Source organism: Streptopelia decaocto (genome assembly GCF_964273445.1).
Source record: "Streptopelia decaocto genome assembly, chromosome: 3".
NCBI lineage: Eukaryota > Metazoa > Chordata > Aves > Columbiformes > Columbidae > Streptopelia > Streptopelia decaocto.
This window is the reverse complement of record NC_138656.1, coordinates 12,304,490-12,319,260: the sequence shown is the minus strand read 5'-3', so window position 1 is coordinate 12,319,260 and position 14,771 is coordinate 12,304,490. Positions and strand designations below refer to the sequence as shown.

Below are 14,771 nucleotides of genomic sequence, written 5' to 3'. Positions count from 1 at the left end.
GGACGGGGCTCTGAGCAACCTGATCTGTTAGCTGAAGATGTCCCTGCTCATTGCAGGGGGTTTGGACTGGGTGACGTTTGAAGGTCCCTTCCAACCCAAACTATTCTATGATTTAAAGTAAAATAAAATCTAAAAGCAGTTTGGTCCTTCTCATTTCTTTTAAAAGGAAAGCATGTTTTAAGAAATGATGCATCTGAAATTATTGAGTGTGGGAATAGATTTATTGCGGTTATCAGAGACATCCGATGATGTAGTTTACCTTTTATCCTCAGGGAGAAGCCAGGAGGTTGTGACACTTAGTAGGTCAGGTAGGGAGATTTACTTCTTTCAGTGTAGTGGTTTCTCAGTCCAGACACAGGATAGTATTTGTGCTTCTTTATATGTGATTTATATGCATTAAGTAAACTTTCCAGTTCCTTTTGTGAGCTTATTTTAGTAGTTAACGCATTATGAGGAAGGAAAATCAGAAGGAAAGAGGAAGGTAATGTGCTGGTCTTATTTCATTATTGCATATGTACAGGACATTTGTCTTGAACAGGAGCGTTTCCAAAATCTGTAATTTTATCATTGACTGTGTATCAGCTAAAGAAGTAGGTTGGTTCTCTAAACTTTGTTGCTGGATGCTAAAAACCATGAGTGCAGTGTGAAACTTCCTTCATATTTCTCATAATCAGGTTCTTATTACCACATCTCTGCATGATGCATCTTACAAAGAGTATCAGCCTCTTTCTGAGTTTTGAGTGCCAGCGCATGTTCTTTTGAAGCTCATGTCTGCTCGTAGATACTCTGCAACAGCAGAAACATTGCAGAAATACAAGTTCCATAATATAAAGCAAAGAAACTCTGTTTTAACTGTGCTGTTGCCCTTATTCACCTAAATTCATGTCTTAGCAGTGTTCTTTTTTAGTGCAAGGCCATGGTGTGGAAGATACATGCTGTGAGCCGATGAGTTTCCAGAAACTGGCCTTTTAGTCTTGTGTGGATGTGTTACAAAGTTTATCAGATTGTTGAATTATTTTTCAAGTACTTCTTTACTTATTTTCTTGCCCTTTATTTGGTGTAGCAAATGGAAGCTATTCTGCAGCTTAGTGGTGGTAATTTTGGATCAATATCCTTATTACCTGTGTATTGATTAGGCTGAGATAAAGTAGTGAGCTATGGATTGATTACATATTTCGCATTTCATTTTACTCTGTGTATTGGAGAAGCTGGAGGTGTGTATTGCCTTTGTCGTTTCAGCTTTAATACATATTGCTGTATGTTTCTACACTGCATATTCAGTCTCTTATCAAGGGGCTGCTTTATTGGTGCAGGCTGCATTAACCATAAGTAAAAGGCGCACTGCCTTGTCTTTCTGGTTTGCCTGAGTTGTCTGGAGCTGAGCAAAAAATACCTCTGTTGCACTTTGAAGAGTGCGTGAAAAGGCACTAATATGTGCATGTCAAAGGTGACTTTTCAATCAAGTGTATCTTCTTCTTCAGACTTGTATGATTCAAAATGACTCACAAGCAGCCCCTTGTATTTTGCCCTGAGTGGTTTTGGCTGCATTAGATATTTTGTAGTACAGTTGGAGCTGACAGCTGGCAAGCACATGTGTTCTTAGAGGGAGGTCCGGAAAGTGGCATTTTGGTTTGGAGGCTGTACTGACCAAACCCGTCATGGAGTTTTCATATGAGTGCAGGAGTAAACCTACTCTTACATCAATACTAATGTTTGAGTGTGGATTAGCCATTTCATGTTGTAAATGTATTTTAAAGCATGTAATGGCACATTCACTCTCCTTTCCATTTTATTATCTAGATTTCACTTTATGAAAAAAACATTAGAGCAAATTCTTCCCCTGGACTTACTTACAATGTTCAACTCTGGTTTTCTCTGCTCAGTCTTTTGCATATGTCCTTTTCTGTCCATGTGCTTGAAGTCAGCTGAGAATGGTCATCTGCTTGGGTTAACGTGGTGAGTTCTGCTGAGAGCATCACATCTTGGAGAGCAGGTGTAGCACTGACTGGGGCAGCACTGGTGGCAGGAGTGCAGAGTCTGCAAAGCCAACAGGGACAGACTCTTTTGGACACATTACAGACTTTGGAAAAGGCAGGTAGGAGGATAGGTTGAAAAGTTTGTCTTTACCTGCTGTGAGAAGTAATTTATAAGGAGAAGTTGACTTCAAAACTGTGTCCTGTATAGCTCAACAAAGCCTTGCTGTCTCCTTGAAGGCTGTGACAAAGCAGTTAGGTGTTTCTTATGTTTGGCATGTTTGTGTTAAACTGGAAGCCCAAGGCAATTGGGAAAGTCTGATTTTGGAAGTGTAAATGTTAATGTGTTTTTGTTTGTTTGGTGTTTTCTCCTCTTCATGAATCACTTTGGCCAGAGGAGGGGATCACCGTGTGGAGCTTTACAAGGTAAGTGACTGCATGTGTTGTCCAAGCAGTTGTATTAACAGACTTGAGAAGACCACTCATTTCAGCCCCCTGCCAACAGGCAGATAGCTCAGGACTCTTAGTCTCCTCTAGATATGATGTGTGTATGAGAACAGGGGTCTGTAAGCTATGAGCACACTTCCCTCTGTTAAAAGGTATTTGAAATGTCTTCACCTTGCTTTTGTTAAGTGTCAGCTCTGACTGAGCTAACCAAATTCTTTGCCAGGAACATTTACAACACAGTTTATAGGAAAAAGTGAAGTTTTGTTCATAGCTCTAATTTGATTGATTTTACTAGTATAGTAATTTAAGGTACCATTTAAGAGTATTCTTTCTTGTGTTATCAGTCTCTGTATACTCACCATCATAGAATATTTTCAGTTGGAAGTAACCTAGAATGATGATATAATCCAACTGCTTGACCACTTCAAGGCTGACCAAAAGTTAAAGCATATAAAGGCATTGTCCAGGTTTGAGGTTTGAGGCATTGACCATCTCACTAGGAAGCCTGTTTCAGTGTTTGACCACCCTCTTGGTAGAGAAGTGCTTCCTAATGTCCAGTTTAAATCTCCCCTGGCGGAGCTTTGAACTATTCCCACGTGTCCTCTCACTGGATGCCAAGGAGAAGAGTTCAGCACCTCACTCTCCACATCCCTTCCTCAGGAAGTTGTACAGAGCAATAAGGTTGCCCCTCAGCCTCCTCTACTCCAAGCTAGACAAACCCAAAGTCTTTAACTGCTCCTCATAGGACGTTCATTCCAGCCCTGTCACTGGCTTTGTTGCCCTCCTCTGGTTGTATTCAAGGACTTTCACATCCTTCTTAAATTGTGGGGCCCAGAACTGCACACAGTGCTCAAGGTGGGGCCACACCAGGGCTGAGTACAGTGGGACAATCACCTCTTTTTACCAGCTGTTCATGCTGTGTTTGATGCACCCCCAGGTGTGATTTGCCCTCCTGGGTGCCAGGGTACACACTACTGACTCGTACTGAGCTGTTGCTGACCGGCATGCCCAGATCCCTTTCTGCTGTGCTGCTCTCCAGCCATTCCTCCCCCAGTCTGTACTTGTGCCTGACATAATTCCATTGCAAGTGTAGAATCCAGCATTTGTTCTTGTTAAATTTCATGCCATTGAGATTGCTCAGTGCTCCAATCTATCCAGATCCCTTTGCAAGGTATCTTGTCCCTTGAGAGAAACAAGAGCACCACCCAGTTCAGTATCATCAGCAAACTTAGTAATGGTGCATTCAAATCCTGCATCCAGATCATCGATAAATATATTGAACAGAATTGGCCCTAGAACTGACACCTGAGGACCAGTTCTCAAACAGATGTAGCCCCATTCACCACAACCCTTTGAGCTCTGCTCTTCAGCCAGTTCTTCATGCAGCACACCACGTACCTGCTTGTCTCACAAATGGACAGCTTGTCCAGAAGGATGTTGTAAGGGACAATATCAAAAGCCTTACTAAAATCCAGAAAAACTACATCTGCTGCCTTCCATTCATCCACTAAGCAGGTGACCTTATTATAGAAGGATATCAAATCAGTTTGATGGGACTTTCCTTTTGTGAACCCATGTTGACTGTACCTGATGTTCTTTAAATGCCTTTCACCTATTAGCTGTATGATCATCACTAGGTTTGTGTTTATTCCAGCAGGATGAAACAGGCTGGATTGCTGTCCTACTTGCTGGTGCTGCTAGTAGGCTGGACACAGTAGGAGAAACCCTCTAAACAGCCTCAGAAGGGAAATAACATCTCTAAGATGTCTCTGTCCTTTCTTTCTGAGTGCTTGATTCATGGGAGCAGCTTTTCTCAGCAGCAGCACTGAAAATTGCGGATGTCACTGCTGCACAGTCTGTGAGTAGCAAGTGTTCGAAATTGTTCTTGCCCAAGTCGATGTGTAACTAGAAGCAGGAGCCACGGGGAAGAAGCCAGCAGAAGGAGCAGCAGTGGAACAGTACCAGATACAAATGTGCTTTGAGGAGCATCCTTTCCTCTAGTCTGGACAAGCATCCAGTTATTCCTTGTTCAAGCCTGGTTTCCAAATATCACACTTACCAATGTATTCAGGGTCACCGTGTTATTCTCATTAATTAATTTAATCATGCTTGAGTAATGCAACTCAAAACCTTTTAAAACTGACAAGAATCCTGTTGTCTTGGCTACCTTGACCATCAGTGATAGACTACCACAAGCTCCTTCTGCAACTCATGCTTTTGATGAGGCTTTTTTACAGAGACCTGGAAGTAGCCTCAGGATCACATGCCCTGGTTCTCATGGGAGACTTCAGTCACCCTGACATCTGCTGGGTGGGCAACACAGCTAAGCACACAAAGTCAGGAGTCTCCCACAGATCATTGGTGACAACTTTTTGACACAGATGGTGGAGGAGCCAACAAAGGCATGCTGCTGGACCTTATCCTAGCACACCAAGAAGAACTGACTGGAGACTTCATGGTTGGGAGCAGCCTCGACTGCAACGACCACAAGATGGTGGAGTTCGGGAAGGAGGAAGCAAGACAATAAGTAGGACTAAACCATGGACTTCAGCAGGGTAGACTTTGGCCTTGTCAAGATCCTGCTTGGAAGAATCCCATGGGATAGGGCTCTAGAAGGTGGGGGGGGCGGGGTCCAAGAGGGCTGGGTAATACTCAAACATCACTTCCTCCAAGCCCAAGACTGATGCATCACTCTGAGGAAGAAGGCAAAGTAATGGGAGTAAGAGGACAGCATGGATGAGTGAGGAAGTCCAGTCAAAACTCAGGAGGAAGAAGGATCTTTATGTAATGTGGAAAAAGGGACAGACCACCTGGGAGGAATGCAAGGAGGCTGTTAGAGTATGCAGGGTTGCAGTGAGGAAAACCAAGCTCCACTTGGAAGTAAATCTGGCCAGGGATGTCAAAGACAACAAGAAGGGTTTCTTCAAGTATATCAGCAGCAACAGGAAGGTTAGGGAAAATGTAGGTCTGCTGCTGCCTTCATGACAGATGGTATGGCTAAGACAGAGTGCCTTCTTCTTTAGTGACTTCTGTCTTTAGTGCTAAAACTTGCCCTCAGGAATCCCAGACCCCAGAGACAGGAGAGAAAGTCTGGCAAAGGAAGACTTCTCCATGGTTGAGGAGGATCAGGTTAAAGATCGTTTAGGTAAACTGGACATCCACAGATCCATGGGCCCTGATGGGATGCACCTATGAGTGCTGAGAGAGAGCTGGCAGATGTTAACATGCTAAGCTGCTCTCCACCATCTTTGAAAGGTCTTGGAGAAAAGGAGAGGTACCTGAGGATTGGAGGAAAGCAAGCGTCACTGCACTCTTCAAAGAGGGCAAGAAGCACGACCCAGGAAACTACACACCAGTCAGCCTCACCTCCATCCCTGGAAAGGTGATGAAACAGCTCATTCTGGATGTCTCTCCAAACATGTGGAGGAAAAGAAGGTTATCAGGAGTAGTGAGCATGGGTTCACCAAAGGGAAATCATATTTAACCAAGGTGATGATGGCATGACTGGCTGGGTATCACAGTATCACAGTATATTTGGCATTGGAAGGGACCTCAAAAGATCATCTAGTACAATCCCCCTGCTGGAGCAGGAACGCCTAGTTGAGGTCGCACAGGAACATGTCCAGGCGGGTTTTGAATGTCTCCAGAGAAGGAGACTCCACAACCTCCCTGGGCAGCCTGTTCCAGTGTTCTGTCACCCTTACTGAGAAGAAGTTTTTTCTCAAATTTAAGTGGAACCTCTTGTGTTCCAGCTTGATCCCATTACCCCTTGTCCTATCATTGTTTGCCACCGAGAAGAGCCTGGCTCCATCCTCGTGGCACTCACCCTATATATATTTATAAACATTAATAAGGTCACCCCTCAGTCTCCTCCAAACTAAAGAGACCCAGCTCCCTCAGCCTTTCCTCATAAGGGAGATGCTCCACTCCCTTAATCATCTTTGTTGCCCTACGCTGGACCCTCTCCAGCAGTTCCCTGTCCTTCTTGAACTGAGGGGCCCAGAACTGGACACAATATTCCAGATGTGGTCTCACCAGGGCAGAGTAGAGGGGAAGGAGAACCTCTCTGGATCTACTAACCACCCCCCTTGTAATACACCCCAGGATGCCATTGGCCTTCCTGGCCACAAGGGCACAGTGCTGGCTCATGGTCATCCTGCTGTCCACCAGGACCCCCAGGTCCCTTTCCCCTACACTGCTCTCTAATATGTAATGGTAGATGATGGAAGAGCAGTGGATGTTGTCTACCTTGACTTCAGCAAGGCTTTTGACACCGTCTCTCACAACCTCCTCATAGGCAAGCTTGGGAAGTGCAGGCTGGATGAATGCATGGTGAGATGGATCATGAACTGGCTGGATGGCAGAGCTTAGAGGGTTGTGATCAACGGTGCTGAGTCTGGGTGGAGACCTCTAGTTACTGGGCCCTCCAGGGGTCAGTATTAGGTTGAGTCCTGTTCAACCTCTTCAATGACCTGGGTGAAGGGACTGAATGTAGTGCAGTGCTCAGCTGCAGAGATGTAAACCTGGGAGCTGGGCAAAAATCTGTGTGGAGGGAACAAAGAGAACGTGTCCAATGTATGTTGAACACACTCCCACAAAGTAATTTGGATGTAACATGGAATCACAGACTGCTGACTAGAAAGAATCATCCAATGCATGTCCAAAATGTATGAAAATTAGCCCAAATGGATCCTAGAGGGAAGTGAGAGAAACAGTCACCATAATAGGAGCTGAATTGCCAGCTTACCTGAACACCCCTCTTTTCTATGTTGTTCTCTTCCCCCCCCCCCCCCGCCCCTTTTTTTTTTTTTCCTGTACTAATGAGATCCGGACTAGTAATAGGCTGTTAAGATTTCAGTTACACTAGAAATAAAGTGTTTGTTTTACATATGAGATTATTAACTTTTGTCTTTTAGAAGGTTTAGAGTATAGTGTAATAAGAAGATTGCTTTTTAAAAGAACACGTATCATGCATAGACCACAAAAGCAACAACATTTCCATCTTTTTGTGACTTTTTGTTGATTTTTATCTACCATGGAACTGTTAGGGTCATACCGAGCAATGGTAGCTTGGAATGCTAGCATAGTTTTACGAAGGCACTTTTCTTGAGCAATTTAATGTAACATCGGGTATTTTTACCTTTTTTAACAGATTTTGTTAGGGTTACCGTTGGCTGTAACATAAACCTTTGTGATAAGGCAGTTGCACATTTTGGATGTATACATTTAAGCCTTAAACCTGAAATGGGCTCCTATATGTTACGCTAACATTAATGACAATTTGAATAATATGAATGAAGCAGTTGTACTGTTTCACTGGAAAACCTGAAAGTATTTGTAGGCAAAACAGCCATAGGATATTCACGGATCTTGAAGGCAAAACTGTTAAAGGGAGTATGAACATCTAAAATAGCCTGATATAAAGCCCAGGAAACAAATGGAGTAAAGCCAGTGAGCTGAGATGGTCAGTGTTTGAAAAGCCCTGTGCCTGCTACACCAAAAAGCTGTCATTAATGACTTTACTGTGTCAGGCTGATAATGTTATACACTAGATCCCTACACCTTGGCCTGAGGCAAGAACATGCCTGCTGTGTAAATCTCTGTGATGGGTTTCTGCATATTTCTCTCCCCTCCAGGTTCTCAGCTCCCTTGGGTACCATGTAGTCACGTTTGATTATCGAGGTAGGTGGGCTTCTTTTACTATGAAACACTTTGTGATGTCTCTTTCTGTAGAAGCAACAAAGAAGTTGCTCGTTTTTTTTGGATGTCAGGGGAGCTGTTATTTTATAAATGCTTGCTACCAGCTAATTAGATTTTGTTATTGCTGCTTTTTTTCCTTGTGGGTATACAAAGAACTTCCAGAAGTTTCTTTCCAGTGCCTTCCTTTGTAGCACTGCTTCCGTGATGTCCAGCTCGGTGAACTCTAGCCCCTGTCTGTCCTTATGCACAGGGCTCGTTGATTTGGAGACATATTGGAGATATGCTGTCACTGCATCCAGTTTATGGCATCCTCCAGGTGCATATATGGAAACTAGTAACCTTGTCTAGATATAGTCTTTTGTATATGATCTAATTGACTTTCCTGAGGTCACACACGGAACTGAACTTGCACTTCTTTTTAAAAGCTGATTGAAAAGTGAGATAAGATATAGAACAAATGATTTGCAAACAACTGGTAACATCCTTGGCAGAAGCCATGACCGTTTGGCAACTCTGTGCCATGAGTAGTCAAGCATTTGCTGCTCTTTTTTCCCCTTCTTAATATTCAAGCCATGGCTGCAGTGTAATGCCACTGGAGATACAGGAAAGAAATTAATCTCTTGCATCTTTATCAAGAAGACATCTGGGAGAGGTTTATTTGTAGGAGCTTGCCCTGTTTTTCAGACTTGCTGGCAGCTGCTTCTCTAGCTGCTTATTAGGTATCAGAAGGGATGTGGGATGCTGCTTAACGTAAGATGTGTAGACTTGCTGCAATAGTGGTAGAGCCAAAACAATCAGGAGGGTGGAAAAATGCTTGAGGGCATTGATCGAACAGCATGGACGAACTGATATTGCAATGGCTTTGTGAAACGTGCTTGTTTTTTGACTCTAAGCATTCAGATCTTATGCTGTTAGAGGATCTGCTTACAAATTGGTTACACACATGCAAAAGCAGGTAAGATTTGGGAGCTGTAATGTTGCAGATGGGTAGGTGCAGGAATACAGTGTGACAGACAGTGTTGGAGAACCTGCTTTTGTTTTTGTTGACTAAATCCACAAAAACCCCTTGGTAGGCAGCAGTTGCCTTCTTTAAATGACTGTGGATCAATTGGGGCTTTCAGCCCCAAGTTGTAGAGATGCACAGTGAAATAAACAGAAACTGTCTGTTGTGTCCCAGGTCCCTTTGCAGTTGCAGATGGGCTGTGTAGGGAGAGCTGACTGGCCTTGCTGACCAGTTTGTGTGATTCTCAGAAGGACTCTCTGTGTTCCAGGCTGGGGCGATTCGATAGGCAGCCCGTCAGAGAGAGGAATGACCTACGACGCCCTTCATGTATTTGACTGGATAAAAGCAAGAAGTGGAGACAACCCTGTCTATATCTGGGGACATTCCTTGGGCACAGGGTAAGCATCTAATCTAAATGGGATTTAGCAGCTTCTGAAGAACATTTAACACTCACCTCAGATGAAGGTGCTGTTTGCTGTTATCCCCGGACTGGCTTGGCTTGGAGTCTGTGGTGTAATTGCTACAGAATAGCTTTCCCTTTGCACTCTACAGAGTGAGAAGGGCAACAGTGAATGACTATAAAGGAACTGATGTTCAACCTTCATTACCCAGAGGGTTACACTAATATAATGCAGATTGACCAAGGGGAGAGAAAGTGGGACTGCACTTTTCCTGTGGCGAGCCTGTGTCTGTATGTCCCTCAGAGCAGATCAGGCTTCTCTGATACTCTGAAAAGAGTATCTCAGACCAGCTGCACGTGCACGTGTCTTGCCCTTACAAAACATTTTCCTCCTGTCCTGGCAAACATGCTGTGTGTAGTCAGTACTCATGCAGATGCCCACATGACTGCACTGCTGGCCATCAATGAAATTTACATGATCATGCCTGACACAGGGAGGTTCGAAGTTCAAGTGCCTTTGCCTGCATGTTTTTAGCTTTCATTTCTCACTTCCTCCCTTTCCATTGCTGTCTTGAGGTGGGTCATGTCCAGCTGGCAGCATTTGCTCTTATCCCCTCGATTTGCAGAGGAACAGAGGGCAGATGCAAGAATTACTTTTGAGTTGAGCTGTGTGCAGATTAAACTGTTTGAGACTACAACAGGTTATCTTTCTGTCTAATAAATGTGTTGCTGGGACAGGGACATATTTCAGGGTAGCATGTCTTCATTACTGTGATACTAAACATCCTGCTTCATTTGAGAGAAGGCAAAGGCTTTTCCTGTGGCTCTTCCTCTAAATTTTTGCCCTGTTCAGGATCTCTTTCTGGGTCAGAGCGTACTCATGACATTTCCCAGTGCACTGCAGTCCAAGTAGCGGAGCGCTGTGGTTCCCAGCTGAGTTCCCTGGTGACCATAGCCAGCCTGGAGCTTGAGGTTTTGAAATATGCTGTGCTTGGGGGATTCAGCAACTTTGGAAATGTTATGTTGGTGCAAAAGCAGTTGCGGTTTTTGCATAGTTGAAATTTGCCATTTGATATTGCAGTATATTCTTAAATAAATGTGGTTATGTTATACATCATTTTATTGTGCTTTTCTGGGTTTGTTTTATTGTTACTGACTTATTACTTGCTGTTTATTTTATATTTATTTTGGACTATGGAAATCATGTTAGACAAAAAGCAAATGCGAGCTGTTTTCTTATTTGAGTTCAAAATGGTTTGTAAAACAGCAGAGACAACCCGCAACATCAACGCATTTGGCCCAGGAACTGCTAACAGATGTACAGTGCAGTGGTGGTTCAAGAAGTTTTGCAAAGGAGACAAGAGCCTTGAAGATGAAGAGCATAGTGGCTGGCCATTGGAAGTTGACCAGCTGAGAGTAATCATTGAAGCTGATCCTCTTGCAACTACATGAGAAGTTGCTGAAGAACTCTGTGTCGACCATTCTACAGTCATTTGGCATTTGATGCAAATTAGAAAGGTGGAAAAGCTCAATAAGTGGGTGCCTCATGAGCTGACTGAAAATAAAAAACAATAGTCATTTTGAACGGTTTGACTTCTCTTATTCTATGCAACAACAACAAACCATTTCTTGATCAGATTGTGACGTGCAATGAAAAGTGGATTCATATGACAACCAGTGATGACCAGCTCAGTGGTTGGACCAAGAAGAACCTCCCAAGCACTTCCCAAAGCCAGACTTGCACCAGAAGAAGGTCATGGTCACTGTTTGGTGCTCAGCTGCCAGTCTGATCCACTAGAGCTTTCTGAATCCTGGTGAAACCACTACATCTGAGAAGTATGCTCAGCAAATCAGTGAGATGCACTGAAAACTGCAACACCTGCAACCGGCATTGGTCAACAGAAAGGGCCCAATTCTTCTCTACAACAAGACCTGACTGCACATCGCACAACCAACACTTCAGAAGTTGAACAAATTGGGCTGCAAAGTTTTGCCTCATCCACCATATTCACCTGACCTCTTGCCAACTAACTACCACTTCTTCAAGCATCTCAACATTTTGCAGGGAAAACACTTCCACAACCAGCAGGATGCAGAAAATGCTTTCCAAGAGTTTGTCAAATCTAGAAGCATGGATTATTATGCTATAGGAATAAACAAACATTTCTCATTGGCAAAAATGTGTTGATACTAATGGTTCCTATTTTGATTAATAAAGATGTGTTTGAGCCTAGTTATAATGACATAAAATTCACAGTCCAAAACTGCAGTTATTTTTGCACCAACCAAACAATCCCTGTCCCATTAGGGAAATGGGGGAGACCTTGCTGCTTTCTGACCCAGCTATGGAAACTCCTTGCAGTGTCACTCTGGGACCCTGTTCTCCAGCTGGCTGGAACACAGCACCCCTCTGCTCATTCCATTCTTTCTTGCTCAGTCCTTGTGTTCTGGGGATAAGAGGCTGTGTCACACTGCTGCAGATATCCTTGGAGCCTGAGACCCACCTTACAGGAGGTCCTTCCAAGTGGCTACATGGTGTGCTACTTCCTTGGACTTTTTCCCTTACCTAAATGCAGACATCTGGTACCATTTGAGACAGTTTGGTATGGGAGACCTGTGGGAACACATGTCATTGTGGTCTGGCTACCCAGATCTCAAGATAGTGTGAGGGGTTGAGTTGTACCTCTGTTGCCTGCTGCCACTAGAACCTGGTGCTTTACAGAGTGCCTGCGCCAGATTAAATGCTCATTGTTCTTCTTTCTAGGGTTGCAACAAATTTAGTGAGGCGCCTTTGTGAGAGAGGTAAGTCTGGTGGCTGGATGCTCTTCCCACCCAGCCCCCCACTGGCATCCCAGACTTCTGCATGTATTTGCAATTGTGACAAGGCTGTTGTTGGTGCACCACGGTGGCAGCTGCTCTCATGGCAGACCCTGACCTCGCTGGCTGTGTTGCACCCCTGCATTTCAGCACATTGTCTCTGGCTTTTCAGAAACACCCCCGGATGCCCTGATACTGGAATCTCCATTCACCAACATACGGGAGGAGGCGCGAAGTCACCCCTTTTCTGTGGCAAGTATACAGTGACTCACGCTAGTGACCTGTAATTAACCTTCAGAAGTGCTGTATCTGAGCTGACTTCATGACCTGTGGGGAAGCATTGATGTTTCTAAGTGTCAGGTAGAGAGGTGGACTTAAGGCAGCTACTGAGGAGACTGGGTAGTACCAGAGTCATGGGGCGAGCCTGCTTAAAGAAAGCAGAAACTGGGATCAGAAAGGGCAGTAAATGTAGTGACAGGAAGACAGACTGCTCTCAGCAGTGGACGGCCTGTTCTTGTGCTGTAGCTCCTCTGATGCAGGAGGCTATTTTGAGGGCTGTGGGCAAAGTGATGGCAAAGTTGGGCTTCTCTTGGGCACTGCCTTGTCCATGTGGCCCCTTTGCACTTGCATGGTTTTCCTGATGAGTACACTCTGGTGTGGCCAGCTCTTACATCTGGCATGGCTGTGAGTTGACTCTGTAATGAGCAGACACCCAGACCAGGTGTTAGATGTGGTGGGCTGGTGAGATGCCCTGGGATTAAGCTCTCTTCCAGGAAGATTGTTGCCAGCAGCAGCATGATACCTAAAGACCTTGACCACGCAAGCATCCAGAGAGCCTGCTCTGGAGCAGGCTGGTAAGGTGGGCCTGAAACAGGAGAGGAAAAATAATGCTGGTGGAAACATGGACGATCTCACTGCAGAGAGCCCTGCAAGCAGCCAAGGGATGTTACTGGAATAGCAGTGGCCTGCCCTATTACTGCTGTTTGTATAAGTACCACTAATGAAAATTTTTCCTCTCAGATATACAGATACTTCCCTGGGTTTGACTGGTTCTTCCTTGACCCCATCACGACAAGTGGAATTAAATTTGCAAATGATGAGAAGTGAGTTCCCTTTTTACTGGGGTTTCAGCTGTGGCCACAGTGAGCCATGGCAAGTATCAAGTAGGATAGACATCAGACTCTCTGCTTTTTTTTTCTTTTGTTGGAGCATTATACTTGCTGAAGGGATTTTAGTTAGTCTTGCAGCCCTGAGTGCAACATGGCTTTGCACCATGGAGCTTGCTCTTTTTTAACTGTTCTTAATAAGGACAGATACAACAGAGAGCACAGAGACTACTCGGGGATGTGCTAATTTGGTCCATGAGATTTATGCTTTTCAAGTGTGTTACATGTTAAACAGCAGCATTGGCACATTGAAGGTTTGGGAAGATTTCTCTGCCATGCATTTGCATAAGCCACCCTGCCTGTAATTTTTTTCTTTTCACTGAGCCTTTCATTATAGAGAGCCTGAGGATTTGTGAGTTTGGTTTCCAGTACTAAAACCAAATCAGACCTTGGGAGATGATGTTTTGCAGTAGGGCGAGCCACTTTTCTCTGGTCTAAGCAGCAGATAGCTTTTACAAGGGTGCCTATTTCACTAGTAAATTTTCTATACATTGAAAGAATGGTGCCCAGATAATAGTGTTTTCGAGATCTGAACTGCAGTTAATGACCCAGAGGACATGTTCGTCATTGCAGTTTCCATGAAAATCCGAGTGTGTTGGTGTTAGAGACTGATAGGATTTCTCTGAGCCTTTGTGACATTGTTGTATCTTTTACAGTGTGAAATACATTTCCTGCTCCCTGCTCATCCTTCATGCTGAGGATGACCCAGTGGTACCATTTCATCTAGGAAAGAAGGTACACGTGTGGTTCTGCAAACTGATGTGGTGGGCGGAACTGGTACGGATAGAACAACATCTCAGCCAGGCAAAAAGTCAGCAATGGGAAGGTATATGTAGAAATGCATAGTCTGAAGGGACTGTAAGTTCTTTGGTGCTGGAGATACCAAATCAAGAGTGAAACAGAGCTAGAGCTAGCAAAGCTGGTCAAGCCAGGGCCCATAACCCACCCCTGAGGGAGGTGCTGGTTTGGCAGGGGTAGCTGGTTTGGAGTGACACGTGTTCCTCACCTGCCTCTCAGCTTTACAACATTGCTGCGACATCACGAAGTTTCCGAGACTACAAGGTGCAGTTTGTTCCGTTCCACACAGACCTCGGCTACCGGCACAAGTACATCTACAGGAGCCCAGAGCTACCTCGAATACTGCGGTAACAGCACAGCTAACCGTGGTCTCCTGGTTTGGGTGCTGCTGGGGCTTGGGGCTTTGGGGCACAGTATGACATGCTCCCAGGAGCAAGAGAGATTGGTGACAGGCACCTGTGTTGGGC

General features: G+C 44.6%; 1 protein-coding gene across 2 annotated transcripts in view; it reads left to right on the top strand.

Moving 5' to 3' along the window:
• The window catches only part of ABHD12 (abhydrolase domain containing 12, lysophospholipase), a 47,268-nt gene that overhangs the window by 30,147 nt on the left and 2,350 nt on the right, over positions 1-14,771 (top strand). For both annotated transcript variants that reach the window (XM_082047259.1, XM_082047260.1), the window contains 8 exons: positions 2,369-2,399; positions 8,057-8,102; positions 9,392-9,521; positions 12,288-12,325; positions 12,513-12,592; positions 13,361-13,443; positions 14,163-14,241; positions 14,524-14,651. In XM_082047259.1, coding sequence (XP_081903385.1) covers positions 2,369-2,399; positions 8,057-8,102; positions 9,392-9,521; positions 12,288-12,325; positions 12,513-12,592; positions 13,361-13,443; positions 14,163-14,241; positions 14,524-14,651 — 615 coding nt within the window. The remainder of the gene's footprint in view (positions 1-2,368; positions 2,400-8,056; positions 8,103-9,391; positions 9,522-12,287; positions 12,326-12,512; positions 12,593-13,360; positions 13,444-14,162; positions 14,242-14,523; positions 14,652-14,771) is intronic.